The 15,094-nt window shown below is 43.0% G+C and overlaps 1 protein-coding gene across 1 annotated transcript; it reads right to left on the reverse strand.

Annotated features, from left to right (window-relative positions):
- Window positions 1-808: 808 nt before the first annotated feature.
- On the reverse strand, window positions 809-13,939 carry F10 (coagulation factor X). Its single transcript, XM_068926662.1, has 8 exons — window positions 13,539-13,939; window positions 10,827-10,987; window positions 9,353-9,377; window positions 6,519-6,632; window positions 5,448-5,588; window positions 4,474-4,724; window positions 2,950-3,067; window positions 809-2,168 (listed from the first exon to the last, which is right to left on the reverse strand). The coding sequence occupies exons 1-8, from the start codon at window positions 13,606-13,608 to the stop codon at window positions 1,621-1,623; spliced, it is 1,428 nt and encodes a 475-aa protein (XP_068782763.1). The 5' UTR covers window positions 13,609-13,939; the 3' UTR covers window positions 809-1,620.
- Between the last annotated feature and the right edge of the window lie 1,155 nt (window positions 13,940-15,094).

Raw genomic sequence — 15,094 nt, forward strand, 5'->3', positions numbered from 1 at the left:
CACATACATACAAAAGGTGGCTGAAGGAAAGGGGTTTGTTCAGCAAAGGAGAGTTGGGGAATCTGGGGAATTGCAGTCTTCCATTACCTAAACAGGGATTACAGTGAAGATGGAGTCAAATGCTTTCTCAGAGGTGCACAGCAAAAGAGCAAGAAGTAGCAGTCAGAAGTTGCAACAAGGAACATTCCAGTTGGATATAAGAAAATTTTTACTTGTGAGAGCGCTAAAGCATGTAAACAGATCATCTAAAGGGATCACAGAATCTCTTTCTCTGGAGATTTCCAACACTTGAATGGATCAGGCCTGCACAGCATGATTTAACTTTGATGTTAGCCCTCCTTTCACCAGGGGGTTGGACCAGATGACTTCCAGTTGTCCCTTCCATCCTAAATTTTTCAATGATTTTTGTGAACTTTGTGAAGTTTGAGGCTGAGAAGGCTTGAAGAAGAATGTATTTAGGAATATAGATACCCACACAAAAAAAAAAACAGCCTGTGAAGCTTCTGCCAGAAGAACTTGCAGCACAGATCAGGGTAATATCTGACTAAACAAAGGGTGGGAAACCCCTGGATGAACTTGTCTCTTTGCAAGGAAATTAATATCTTGGTATCTAACTTGCCATATAAGGACCCTTAGGCCAGTCAAACCCTTAGGCCCCCCTCCATTCTCCACCTCCTCATTAGTCTTGACATAATGCAGATGAAATATATCACAAGTACTTGTTACGGACATTCACTCTTTTTTCACTCTTAAAAGAGATTTTGTACTCATTTATTTGTAAGCTGACTGGAGGAAAAAAAACAAAAAAGAAAAAGAAAAGTGTTTTATTTCAAACGCTGATGTACATCAATATTGCACCTTACAGGAACACACAGAAAAACTACATGTGCAATGAGTTCTCTGATCCTCAGCCATACACATGCAGAACGTGACACAGAAAACAGTTGAATATGTACGTTTTTTTCTGAGGAAGCAAAACAGAAGCGTTCAAAGTAAACTAAAGTGAAGTACAATTCATATAAAGGGAAATAATATTTTAATTAGCAGCAGTGACCTAGGCAGGTATGTGGACCATATTTGGTTATTTAGCATCAAATGCTGAATACTTACCTGTGGCTCAGCTTTTTGCCACAGAAGCTTCTCTGTTCACCTAATCTTCCAAACACATCAATAGGCAGAAGATAAACAGCTCTAATAAGAACAAACTCCCTACTGAACCAACTGGCTGCAATTTGAAGAGTAACTGAGGTTCTGGTCTTCCTACTTTCATCACGATTGATGGGGCTCATGTTACGCCCAGCAGTGTCAGGTGGAATCACTTGGGCAAACAGACAGAAATCAAAACGGTAATGTAAAAATAAATGAGTAAGCAAGCCAAAGATCCCAGGAAGCAGCCATTTTGTTTGGGGAAAGCTTCTCACTGTACAAATTCAAAGCAACACTGGCAGCCCACATATGCATGCTGGAAGCCAGGAATAAAACAGGAAGAAGCAGCACCATAACTTTAAGGAAACAGCTCTCAAAAACGTTTAGCAGATGTGCTAAAAAAAGGATAAAGTTTATATTACAGATTGTACACCTGCACCTGGTTAGCTAATACAAGGATCAAGAGCCACACCACTAAATTTTTTGTCTCAAGACCACTCTCACCCAGCGTAAGAACCTGGACAGTTTGGTATAGATACCATATTTGCCTTTCCTTGCACATCCTTCTCCCCAGCTAACAATTCCAGTAACAAAGTAAGTCTCCTTATACTTGGTTACATGGGGGCCTCCACTGTCTCCTTGACAAGCATCTTTTTGCTCTGTCTCGTAACCAGCACAGAACATGTTTTCTGTTATCTCAAAGTTAGTGGATTGCTTGCAAGTGTTCCTATCAACATAGGGGACTTGAAGCACTTTCAGTTTTTTGGATAGTCGTCCACCTTCAAATTCACGCCCGAAGCCACTAACCATCCCAGATTTTTGGTTCATCAGGACTTCGTTAGCAAAGTCTATTTCAGGAAGGCATGCTGGGATAACATACTCAGAAAATGTTATAGGTTCCTTCAGCTTTATTATGGCTATGTCATTATCGTAAGTTTCTGCAACATACTTAGAGTGAACAAGTGTTTTGTCCACTGTATGCATTGTTTCAGACTGTTCTTCCTTTTCTCTGTCCACTTCACCTGTATAAGATCATTAAAAGGGTCATTAATATGGAGAAGGTGCAAGAAATTAAAAACAACCTTGATAAAGAGACTAGTATCCCATTCTTTACACTTTGCCTAGGCCTTTATACCATACAAGTAAATTCTAAAAATTTATTGCAACATTTATTAGCAGCACATGGATGCAGTTTCAGTTCCAAGGTCTTGTATAGGGAAATTATTGTACCAGTTTAAGGAAAGGATAAACTCATTCAGCTAAACTAACGCAACTTTAGGCGGAAGTTCTTACAGGAGACTGAGCATGGCTTGCATCAGGGAAGAGAAACTGGTCTGGGCCAAGACTAAGACAGTTCAGGCACAAAGTTGCGTTGATTTAGTGTCGGAAGTGAAGTCAGAATCTGAGCTACTTTCTTCTTCCTTCAGTCAATGTGTTTTAGCTTTCCTGAGCGTCCAAGTCTGTATGCTTCAGACTTGCCTGGAAAAATTATGAGCTTTCTAAAGAAGGACTCCTCTGATGAATACAATGCTAGCCAGTACTGCAAGAACATTTGTTCTTAATCGTGTCTGCCTAGCTGACAAAAAAAAGGAGATGCACCATTAGCACCTTCTACATCAGCTACTCTTGTTAGCACAAAACAGGATGCCTGCAATAATGGGAAATGATAAAAAGTAAAACAAAACAAAACCCCGCAACCTGTAACAAAGTAATATGAGTACATCTCACATAGGTTTCAGAGCACAGAGGATTAGTTCATAGCACAGGCTCAACATCACAGGAGAAAAATAAATAACCACTTACCAACAACAACTTTAATTTCTTTAGATTGGTTCATGCAGTGAGCTGCAGTAAGTATAAAGTTTTCATTCAAAATAGTTCCACCACAAAACTCTTCCCCTTCCTCATTTATCAGAACAGCCTGTGAGCGAAAAAAGATAAATGCAGAATTAAGAAGAGCAGTTTAACTTCAGTGAGTTATGAACAGGTAATTGCTTTCTTTGCACTCTACATATGTGCATATTACTGCAACACATACTAGACTGCAGGTCTCTTTGCAGCTGTCCTAGTACTGCGTACACACATGCACATGCTACAGACAGGCTACAGAGTCTCGGTTGTTCTTATATGATGAAGAGGTTTGGCTTTACATATTGCCTCACAATACTTAGTAACATCTTTCAGGAAAAGACACGGACTGACTGAGAATGGAGAGAGCACTGCCCAAATCACCCCTCCCCTAAGGCTTACTGCCCTAAGGAATTCCTGTCCAAGTTCTGTTTCCCATTTGACTCCGCTTAGTCTTTGTGAACTGATTGCAGGAGCTCATTTTGGCTGGTACAAAGTCAAGAGGAAAATTTAGTTACGGAGGTGTATTTGTGAAGCAAATTCACACTTTATCTGACATGCTGTCAAGTATACTACCTAAATGGACTGCTATCGTGGAGAGGACAGGGACGGAGAGGTGGAGGACAAAGACTGTAATACAGTGTTACAGAATAGGACATGGCTGTAGATCATCATCTAGCACTGGATTTTTGTCCAAGCTTTCCCCTATAAATACTCCTGTCAGACTAAGAATGAGCAAACATAATTCCATGCTAAATAGAGGCTATGACTCTACAAATAACCTCAACAGCACATGTAGTGTGGTTTGTTAGGTCATGGATTTGGGAACTGAAAGCTGATTGAGCTAAGTTTGGGTAGTGCTGGCCAAGCCATTAGATCAGGAACCTGCTAAAAGGCTTAAAGCTTTGTGCACAGCATTATCCCGGGCACCTCCTCTCACCTGTGTCAGAACACTACATTTATACTAGTACCATTCAGAAGTGGACTATACACTAGTACCCCCAGTGAGTGAGCAGACTGGAACGGAAAATCACACCAAGATGCACCACAGCCGAAGAAACAAAGGAGAGAAGCTATAGTTCCTCAGAAAGGTTGAGTGGAATGACATAGAAAGAGGCGAGGCAGAGAGATTAAGCTATTAGACATTCCAAACTCTGCCAGAACAAACCAGTTTATGGACAGAACTGGAATATAATCTGCAAAGATGACACTGTTGGGCCAGCTTGTCTAACAAGCCCTCTCTGGTGACAGGTTAAGCAGCGCTATCTAAAATTGCACAAAGCCTTTCATTTTGATATTTTAAGGCGGCAATACACAAAATAGTGTATCTAAGGGCCTAGGTACATGCAACTCCGCTATCTGCAGCTATAAATGACATACCACATGGATAACACAAGGCAACCAAAGAAAATAAGCAACTGCACACTTTCCCTCAGAAACATGTTCTGCTTACATGCAGAGCACAAACACCTGATTTACCTGCCATGGACATTCACCAAGCAGACACTCATCACCACCTACTATCCTGGTAATCACATCTGGAGTCTTGACACTTGTTTCATTCCGAGGCTGGATGGTCGGGCTTTCTGTGGTAGCAACGATACCCTCTTCCAGATTTGTTTCATTTGTGGGAGAGACATCTTGATCACTGGTTATGTCGTTCTTAACAGCAGGTGAAAGAACCGACCTTTTTTTCCTTTTCACATAAACTTTTCCACAGGGAAACTTTACTGTAAAGACAAGAGCATTAAAATTAAAGAGGAAGGACAAAAAACACCTACACGAGGGGAAACGCCTTGACCACACCCTCTTGCAAGAAATCAGCTGTCCTGTTTTGAAGACGCTAACAAAACGTTGGCAGATGCAACAATGTTTATATTGTTCTATTCATGTGTCTGCTATTACTGAAACCATCTTAATTGGGCAAACGAGCAAAGTATTCTATGTTAGGCATCATATCACTAACGACAGTAATTAGTTATAAAGGATCTAGAAACAGATGTCATCCATATATGGTTGACTTATCTCTCCCCCGCAAGGTTAGTTGGAATACAATGGAAATGTACATCAAATCGTATTATTCTGAATTGTTTGATTACTATTTGATTAGGTTAAATGACTTGAAAAGTAGAAAAGTAGTTCTTGGAAGTTGCCATTTTAAATGGGGTGTTTTTAAGTAAGCGAGATGTAACTACAATGACTTTTCTCCTGCCAGCAGCACGTTGTTTCCACTCTGGTAATTGCTGTGAAAGGCACCTTGCAAAGGATTCCCAGTAATCTAGATTTGAAGATGGCCATCACTTCACCTCACACACGGAAGGCTTTGAAAATACAAATCAGCTAGCCTCAGTGCTAAATCTATGTCACTTAGAGTATTGACATCTCAAAAAACTTCTTTAACTGTGAAATAAATCTCACCACCATCGCTATTAGTTCATCATGTGTCTTCATACCTGATGAAACACAGCCTTTGCCATCTTCTGCTAGAACATACCCTTTTGCACAGGAACACACAACAGCCTTCTGTGCACTTTTTTTGATGCTGCAGAATTGCTCACAGTCACCATTGTTTATCTTGCAGTATTTTGGTATGACTATAAAAGAGACAAGTTTGGAGAAAAGTTGTAAATAAACACGGACTTCACAGAAGATCTTGAAGTTCACCAAATTAAACTGTACTCTTTAGACAGGATCTGCGTCTCCACCTGTAAAATAGCTGAAGCACATTTTAATAACAGCGTCAGTAGCTAATATGAGCTTATGCCTTACAAAGCAGCCACACCCATGGCAAGAAAAAAGCTTGCCAAATGCAGGTAGGCACAGCTGCCAGGTTACAGTGAGCTTAAAAAGGCAGGGACAAAGCAACAATGGAGGAAAGGATAAAACACTAGCAGAGAAGTCTGGATAATGGTAAATCCTCTGATGATTCCTCCCTCCTGCCTTGCAAACCTCAACTCCTCATCATTCTTCTCAATCCTATGTGTGAGCTTCAGCTCCACACCTCCCACTCCTACCTCTGAGTGACCAGTACACACTCCAGTGACACCATCATTATGGTAGTAGCCAGATGCCATAAACGTGAGAACCAGGAAGGATTTGTATGAAGAAATGGATTCCTTGCAAGGCTGAGAAGGTCTCTGCACTGTCTACTGAAAGCTGCTTTCTTTGTCTGGCTCTGTACTGCTGTGAGCTGAGCAGGGAGGGTGTGTTTCTGAGCTTGGAGTAAAGGCTCTTTGATATCAATTTTAAGAAGCCTATGCCCATTAGTTTTATCAGCATATTTTGGGGGTTAAGGCCAATGTAAAGAGGCACAATCGTAATCAAGAGGACTTGGAGCAAGTGCAACTTCTGAGCATTCACTAAAACAGTCCGGCTGGCACCGGCCTCCAACTCATTGTTGACTGCCGTTCTATTCCATTTATTTTTCCAAGAGGCAAATAATGCACATTAAAGATAGCATTAACACTCTGTGCTTCAGCGCCCTGCTAAATTCACTGTAACGGTTCTCTAAAGGAGAAACCTACCAAATTCACAGTTCTTGCCTTGATAACCATCCAAGCACGAGCAAGTGTAGGAACCAATTCCATCTTTACAATGTCCACCATAGTGACAAGGATTCGAGCTGCACTGATCCCCATCTACAAAAACAAAGCAAAAAACCAAGCCGTTTTAAGAGCGCAAATACTGTCAGTGAACTCTGAAGGGGGTTACATTTTAACAAGCAATCTTTCACCTTTCTTTTTAAAACATATGTCCTACGAGTTGCCACATTCCAAATACAGTAAAGAGCAGGAATAATATTTCCAATCAGCGTGAGTCATATATATGACCTAAGTTTTGCAATCTGTTTTTGATGGCTACTGTATGACAGTGCATAGCTAAGCCTTCTGTGTAGAAAGATAAAGTAATGTTGCATCATTTATGGTGAAGGTTGTAAAAGCAGACTGGACATTTCCATGTTGTAACTCCTCCCCTCTAAAGATAATTTAGCCCTATGACCTCTTAATCTCCTTGGAATTTATGCATAATAATGACAAATCACTTCTTACTTCTTTTAAGGTCATCTCATCCTACGTGCATATCTTTTGTCTACAGTGCTGTTCATTTAAAAAGCAACAGACACCAACATATTAACCAGAAGATTAACAAAACAAACAAAAAAATGCTTTGCAAAGCCCTGCTATGTACATGTGTGCAGGCCAGGTTCCTGTTTTGCACTGCTTACAATACCAAAATGGTCCCATTGTATTTGTTGAGGTATGAACGTGAGCTTCAAAGAATTAGCTTGTACCTCGCGCCTGCCTCATACCTAGGCTGCAATCTCTCAAATTTGGAAGGTAGTTCTGCAGCCTCCCTTCCCTCCCATGACCTGGACACAACTAGCGGACCTGACCACAGGGGCCCAGCCATATGTACCTCACAGAGTTACTAAGTAGGAAAGCCGTGGTGGTGGTGGTGGTGGGGTTGCACTGCATTTGGAGGCATGTGCCACCTAGCAGCCCTTCCTCCTGCTCCCTCCAAAAGCACCTCACTCCCGCACTGATGCTCACTGCCACAGTCTCTCCCATCCAGTGACCTGCTGTGATAAACACATGCCTGCATCACATGACCTTGCACGGCTCTTCCAAACTTTGTGATAAGAAAAGAAGGATATCTGGAGAAGTGACACTTGCTTTATAATTTGTCTCCCTAGATGCACTCTCCTCATTTTCTGGTATTTCACCACCTGCTCTGCCCCTGTTTGGACAAGCTAGAAGAACAGCAATGCCCACAGAGGAGACAAGATGCAAGGAACTGCTCACGCTAAAGATCCAGCTTATAACCTGCATGAAGGCTCTGGCCTGTCACCTTATCTGCTGCAGCTGTATCTGCTGCAGGGAATATCTGTTGGGCTTTGTGCAGTGCCCCAACAACTGAACATCCTGTCGGCACCTGTATGAGGCCAAGAACACCAGCACTCTAAATGCTGCATTTGTGTATTCCACAAGACAGGAGTTAAAGACTGATGTCTGTCCTCAACAGAGGGAAGGTGAGACCACCATTTACTGAAGGAAAGGCAGACTCAAGGCCTACAGAACAGCTCCTGGTTTCTGCCTCATCAGTTGTGCCAGAGGGCTCCACTCTGTAGTGGTCTTAACTAAGTAGCATCTTACTGTTAAAATCACGCTTGTTTAGTCTTTGCCCAGACACCATAGTTGTTGCTGTGGACTGAGCTTTATAACAGTATTTCACAAAAGCATTACAGAATGACATATTAAAAAAGGAAATGAGAATGAATTGTTCTAGTAACTTGGCTGAGGGAAGCTGTGGTTTTCAATTCTTCTGAACACCAAAAAATTATTCATGGCCTGTGGTTTAAAATGTATGAAACTGGCATTTCCGCGAAGAGCACTGGCACTGATGTTCCGCTGCCCCTATTCTCATGAGAAAATGGGTTCAAATTTTCCATTCCTGTTAACTGCTGTTCCCACAGCACTGACGCAGGCATTGTTTGAAATTTCAGCCTGTAGGTTTCAGAGTTTATCTCCCTCCCCCTTAGCGGACTATGAAAGTTCTGAATCTTCATCACGGCAACTATCTTCAGTTTTCTGTGGAGTCCAAAAGACAAAGCTGAGCAGTCTTACTTCGGTCAAAATTTTGGAGGTACTCTTCATAGCATGCATGCTGGACACAGAGTTTCAGGAAAACACATTACTAAACATTAATACTTAAAAAAAAACAGTAACCCTAATAAGTATACCTAAGAAAGACCTTCAAAAAAAAAAAAAAACAGAAAAGATTGATTGGCAGTATTTGCTAATCTGATGGTTTATCTTCCTTGAAAATTAAACAGTTCTGTAGCAAACACATCCTGCAAAATGCTAAACATTACAGGAATCAACAACGTAGCATGAAAGATGATTTAAAGTGGCGAGCCAGACTGAGCGATACAGGTAAATGCTTTAGCCAAGGCCAAAAATTAAAGTGCCACCCTCATCTATGACTCTTTGTATCTTCAGTTCCCCCACCTGGGGGACAGGTGGGGAGGACGACTAACTGGCAGAGTCACATCTCCAGCTTCTTACTGTCCTTCGCGTCCAAAGGGCCACCGTTTTTTTCTGAGAGGACAAAGATCATCCCAAGCATTGGAGGCAGCTGAACCTTGCCTTAGAAAGAAGTGACTGGGCAATGACAGTCAAGCAACGACAAGGCAGTAAATCAATCAGATTCCCTTTTCAGAAGAAATACAAAATGAGGGTGTTCACAATGAAAAGAGAGGAAACAAGAGGGCAGGAAGTGGTTACGTAAGAGATGTGTCCTTTTTAGCCTTGCAAAAAAAGAAGCTTAATTTTATAAACAAATGTGGAGTGTTTCTTACCTACATAGATATTCCAGAATTCCTCCTACAGGTAGGTTTGGGGAAAGGGAAATAGGAGAAGACAAACAAGAGTTAGATTGAAATCACTGAATTCAGTTCTTTAGGAAAATATTAGAGCTTTTATACATACCATACTTGCAGATAACAATTGTTGAAACACAGTATTTCAGTTACAGGCAAATACAGTGCCTTGCAGCCTAATACTGCCGTTTAATAAATTAAAACCCTATGATCCATCTATAGTGCCCAGCCCTAGAGAAACAAATCTCACGCACTTTTCAGAAATACTTAACCTCCTTAGAGATTTCATAATGTGACTCACTCAACATAAGGCATTTGTTTTCTTGCATAACTCATCTTCATATTGGTTTGACTGGATTTACTTAAACTCCTGCAATATCAAACTCTCAGGCTCCTTCTCCTGTAGCCTCAGGACCTCAGAAATCCCAACATTTAAAAACGCTGTATCTCTTTCCCCTTCTCCCCTCCCTCTTGCACTGTGGACTCCAGGTATGCTGTCTGTCCAAGTCTCTTTTTCATGATATCTGGTCACCAGGTAGAACAGGCTGTGCTGGTTCTGTGAAGTACCCTTACGATGCATCCATGACTCTCCCACCCACGTCGTCTCAGGCACACTCCAAGAACATTCTGGCCAGCAAGTAATGCTGAAGTGAAATCAATCTGGCCTTAACTTCAGTTTCAGGGCTGTTCTTAACAGTCACATAGCTACAGCTGATGTTCCTGATTCTCCTCTACCCCTACTCACTTCAAGTTCTTAAACGCTACCTTTTCTACTGACCCCATCTTCTGGACTTGCCCCATCTCTTTAGATCTCCCTTTAGCTTTGGAATCGACCTCCCTCCTGTCTAAAGCTAATTAGCCTCTAGGGTAGGGAAGGTGACACAGGAATTACACTATAATTCTTTGTGGACAATTTGATATTCAGAGATATAAGAACTGTTCACACTACATATTCTGTCCATTTAAGTGCTGGAAAGAGAGGCACAAGATGATAAACACTGCAAAACTTCTTTAGATAAGTAGGCCCAATTTTTGCATGAAGTTCTGCATCAGTATTTGCCTTCTCAATCTTCCTGTGGTCTCTCCATCTAAGAACTCTTGAACACTCAGCTACGCCATGCAGATAGGGTGACAGTATTTCTAACATAGCTAATATCAAAATATTTAAAGGTTAAATACCTCACAACAGTGATTAAATAGATCAGACAAGGTAAAAGAATGGAGGCTTTAATATGGGCTGGTGTTGCAAGGGCTAAACTATGACTGTTCTCCAGTTTTCATATGTTTATCCTGTAGCAATTCCAATTAAAGTCAAAAAAACATCCTCTATTTATTCTTTGTGTTAAGTAATCAAGAGTATTTTGTGAGCTTTGATGCCCAGCTCAAAAGACCTTAATACTGTTTTGTAAACATGAAATATACAGGCCTATGTTTCATGTTAGTTCATCCTTACAGTTTTCTCTTGGTCTTCAAAAGCTTCTCTTGCCTCTTCTTTCGAGCAACGCTCCTCATTGCATTCTCTTTCAATATTCCCTTTTTTCAGTTCCTCCAAAAATGAGTTAGCACGTTTTGCTCTTTCCAAGAACTTGTCTGCATTTTCTTTCTTGATAAATACTAAACAGTGGAGAAAGGGATAGAGGTGCCAGATAACATTTGGGACTGGTAAAGAGCCATTAGGAATAACTTAAGTGAAAACAAAAACAAAATAGATGCCCTCTCCACTCTGTCCTTAAGCAAAATTACCTATGAAGCCAGTTCTCACAGACTACTACATCCCAGGGCACATCTCAGAGCAGTCTCTCTGAGAATCAGTGGGTCCAGGACAGATCAGAGGGCTACGAAAATTCTGTCCTACTGCTTTTATTCTTGAAAATAAAAACCTGGAGATCAGCACTAAGGGTTTATATTTCTGTTGTTCCTGCTCAGGACTCCAGTCATGAGCAAAGTGACTTTCCTTCATACTCTGAAGGCCAGGGAGACTGCATTCCTTGCTTTGTTTTTAAAGCTGACAGCCAGGCAACACCACTTGCTGCTGCAGAGGCTTGTGCACCAGAAACTAAACACCGCATAGGCTCAAGATGCAGTAATGTATCCACATGGGGTTCAACTGATAGATGGGAAAAGCAGTTTCATGGTCCAGCCCTCAGAAAGAAATCTACAAAGTTCTACAAAATCTACACGTTCTACTGCCCTTCACAACCCCAAATCCCACTACTTTGCTCTGGGTTCTTCCTTCCCTCTTAACACCACTTCCAAACTGCCTGTGGTAACATTCCTGACTTACTGAATATAGCTTCAGTCTCAAGTTTAATGAAGAGCAGAAGTAAATGAACATCAGCTTTAGCATCTAAGGAAAGCCCAGCTTGCGCTCAGGATGCTGGGTTGTTTTGTTTTTGTAAAGGCTTGGCAGCACAGGAGAAGTGTGAGAACTGTTGCCTAGAAGTTTACGATGTAGGTAGCTGTTAATTTAAACTGAAGGATCAGAGGCACTACATTTAGGTCAATCACTTCGCTGCATGAACAATACTGTTACTCTCCAATAATTTGCGCACAAATTAGCAGCTAGGAAGAACTGAAACAACACTGGAGTAAATCAATTGCCATTTTGTACTATCTTATAAAAAGCAGATATTCTAGGAATGTTTGCCTAGTCTGAAAGCTGGCATTTAATTCTTTTATAAACATCTGGAATTAAAAAAACCCCAAAACTAAAAAAGATAAGCGCTTTCCAACCACTGACTGGAGTGTAGAAGACAGTGCTGCAGATAGGTCTTTAAGGCCAATAGCTCTTACTCGGTGGGTAGCTTGCACGTACCTTCTGGAGCGTACCTCAAGCAGCTCAATTCCATAACAAATAAACTAGCTGGTTAGTAATCACATATCTTAATATTGTTTAAGCGATCATGAAGGAGACTTAGTCTGTTTTCAGTGAAATCGGCAGATCAGCCTCAGGGAGCCAAATTTGGCTAGTGTTGTTTATATTAAGCAATACCTTAGAGCCTACATGTCCTTTGAGTCCTGTTTAGGCTGAAAAGGCTGCTTGCAAGCAAGGCTTACAGAAAGTGCTCCTAAGTTCTAGCTCGGCGATTGTTAGTTCACTATCTTATTTGTCCTTAAATCCCCTCCTACAGTTATGGGAAAGTGACAGGAGACAGCTGGAGGGGTTATTGCTCCTGCGGTCCTCTGCCTCCACATCCTTACTATAAGCAGCACTAGAGGATGTTTTAGAAATTTGAACTAGCCAACTAGCCTTCTGAGACTGGTCGTCTTCTTCCCTAAGTTTTCTGTCATGCTTCCACCTTCAAAAATATAAAGGACTAATGGACGTTGGTCAGTTAAAGCAGGGCGTTGCACAAGCTTGCCGAGCACCTTATTTCCAAACGTAAATAGGCTGATTCACTGAAGGAAGAGTTAATGACTTTTTGAGAAGTCACTTACTGCTGTTTTCTGTTTTGAACTTTGATGTTGATCCTAGTAACGCAAACAGCAGATGATAGAGCACGCTAACCTTCTCTGCACCCCAGCCCCTCATCAAGCAAGCGTACCCAGCCAAAACAACCATGCCCCAACCACCTCAGTGTCCCAGGACAGTCACTCCACGCCTTAAGTATTCAAGTACGTCAAATTTTGAAGGCAGTGGTCCTCTTAGCATTAATGAAAGGAGGGGAGGGCTAGTAATCCAGTTTTACTTAGGGAAAATGGAAATGCGGCTAGGCACACCGACTTGAGAAAAGCCACTCTGGACCAAGATGGGAGATCACACCCCTGGGGCCCTCCAGCGCTGGGCTCAAGCCCAGGAGCCCTCTTGGCACAGCCCGAGGAGCTCTCCCCCAACAGAAGGTGAAGCCCGCCTGTCTTTCAGCACGGTAGAGGGGATGGCGCAGGTACAAACAAACCCTCTGCCATTTTGCGGAGCGAACCACCGAGGGAAGCAAAGCCCTCAGGTGCCTGCTCCTGCCCCCCCCCCCGCCCCGCTCTGTCCAACGGCTCCCCCCAACGGCCACAGCCCCCCCGCCCCCGAGGGTTCTGCCTCCCCCACAGTAGCGATCCCCCACCCCGCCGTTCCCCGGGCCGGGGGACGCGGAGCGTGTTTCCATGGCAACCCCCAACGGCTGTGAGGAGGCGACCCCTTCCCTCCCCCAATTCTTCTCCCCCCTCCCCTTACCTCCTCCTTCGGCGCGGAGCAGGGCTGCCACCGCCGCACAGAGCAAGAGGGGCAGCAGGCGGCCGGCCATGACGCCCGCCGGCGGAGCAGAGGCGCCGTGCGGGGACGGGACGGGGACGGGGACGGGGACGGGGACGGGAGCCGAAGTCTTCACACCCCCCCGGGCGGGGAGAGGCTAAAGTTGTGTTGCTTCACCCTGCCCAGAAATAGCGGAAGCGCCCTGGACGAGGGGGAAGCCGCCAGCAGGATTTCTCTACGAGGGGGTTGGGATGATGCTGAAGCTTTTTTTTTTTTTTTTTTTGTAATCAGGAAAGTCTGCTTTCTTAACTGCACTTTTTGAGAGGGGAATTGAATTGTGACTTTAGCAAGCCAGCTGCCTGCACACAGCTTTGGTTGCGAGTGGCTTTGCAGACCGCCGGTGCCCCAGCCGACACTGGCAGGTGTGGGGCTTGGCGTGAGGCCGGCGGGGGCAAACAAACCTGGGGCCTGGGCTCCCACTCGAGGCGGCCACTGACCCATCTCCGAAACACCCACAGCCCTTGGCAGCTCCCTCTTGCTTTTCCGCCATTCCCACCCAACACCATGACCTGTCGACTCAGTGCTTTATATTCCCCTGCTTTGGTGGCCTCAGGCTCGTGCGCCATCCCAGGGTCCGCTTTGCTGCCTCACGGCTCAGTGCCTCATGGCAGGAAGGGGCTCCCCCATCGAACCAGGCTTACCGCTGGGGAAACACTTAGGGTAGTTTGCCTCAGGTTTCCCTTTTTTGTTGTTTCACTTTGTTGGGCCCTCTGAGGTCTCTGTGCGCTGTGGAGTTCACATCTTGGGTGCTTTTAGAGCTTGCTGTCTGATCTGTGTTTATCTGTCTATCTATCTATCATCTCCTTTATTTCTTTAACCTGGCTAGACATATTAAAAATATGCTTAAAACCTGACTTTATTATTAAAAAGTCACTCCATTTCATTGGCAGCCATTAATTCTGGTTGCTTTTTCTGCGTTTTGCCCTTTTTCTGCAAAATGACTTGTTCGTAAGTATCAGTATTTACACTGAAGTGTTATAGCGAATAAATCATGAGATGGAGCCCGAACAAGTGAAAACTGTTCAAAATAATCTAAAGGGATGATTTTGCAATGCTGGGTGCCTTGTCTCAGTGAAAATGAGGTTTTATTTGCTGGCTGCTACTGCTAGTCACCATTCTCTCTGGGAATTTTCCTGATTTTCTGTATTTTGGATTCTTTTTCTGCAGGCATATATGCTTTCCTCATGCTTGCCCTGCACCCACCTGGTTCTCATTTTGTTATTTCTTTAGGAGTAACTAGAAGCTCTGATGATGTTTTCACACTCTAAGACCTCTTAGTTCGCGAGCCTTTGGAATTTACTGCTTTTCCCAATTCATTTAAGTGCTTAATATGAATAATATACTGCTTCTTCTGTGTTGATAATGCCGATTATAGAATGCACAGTACTACCGTGTATATGTACCATAGCATGACAATGTTTCCACCTAATAATAGAGTGCAGCCAATCATAAATTTTCTACTTGCTGGTAAGCTTTTG

This window comes from Struthio camelus, chromosome 1, assembly GCF_040807025.1.
Source record: "Struthio camelus isolate bStrCam1 chromosome 1, bStrCam1.hap1, whole genome shotgun sequence".
In the NCBI taxonomy this organism is placed as follows: Eukaryota; Metazoa; Chordata; class Aves; order Struthioniformes; family Struthionidae; genus Struthio; species Struthio camelus.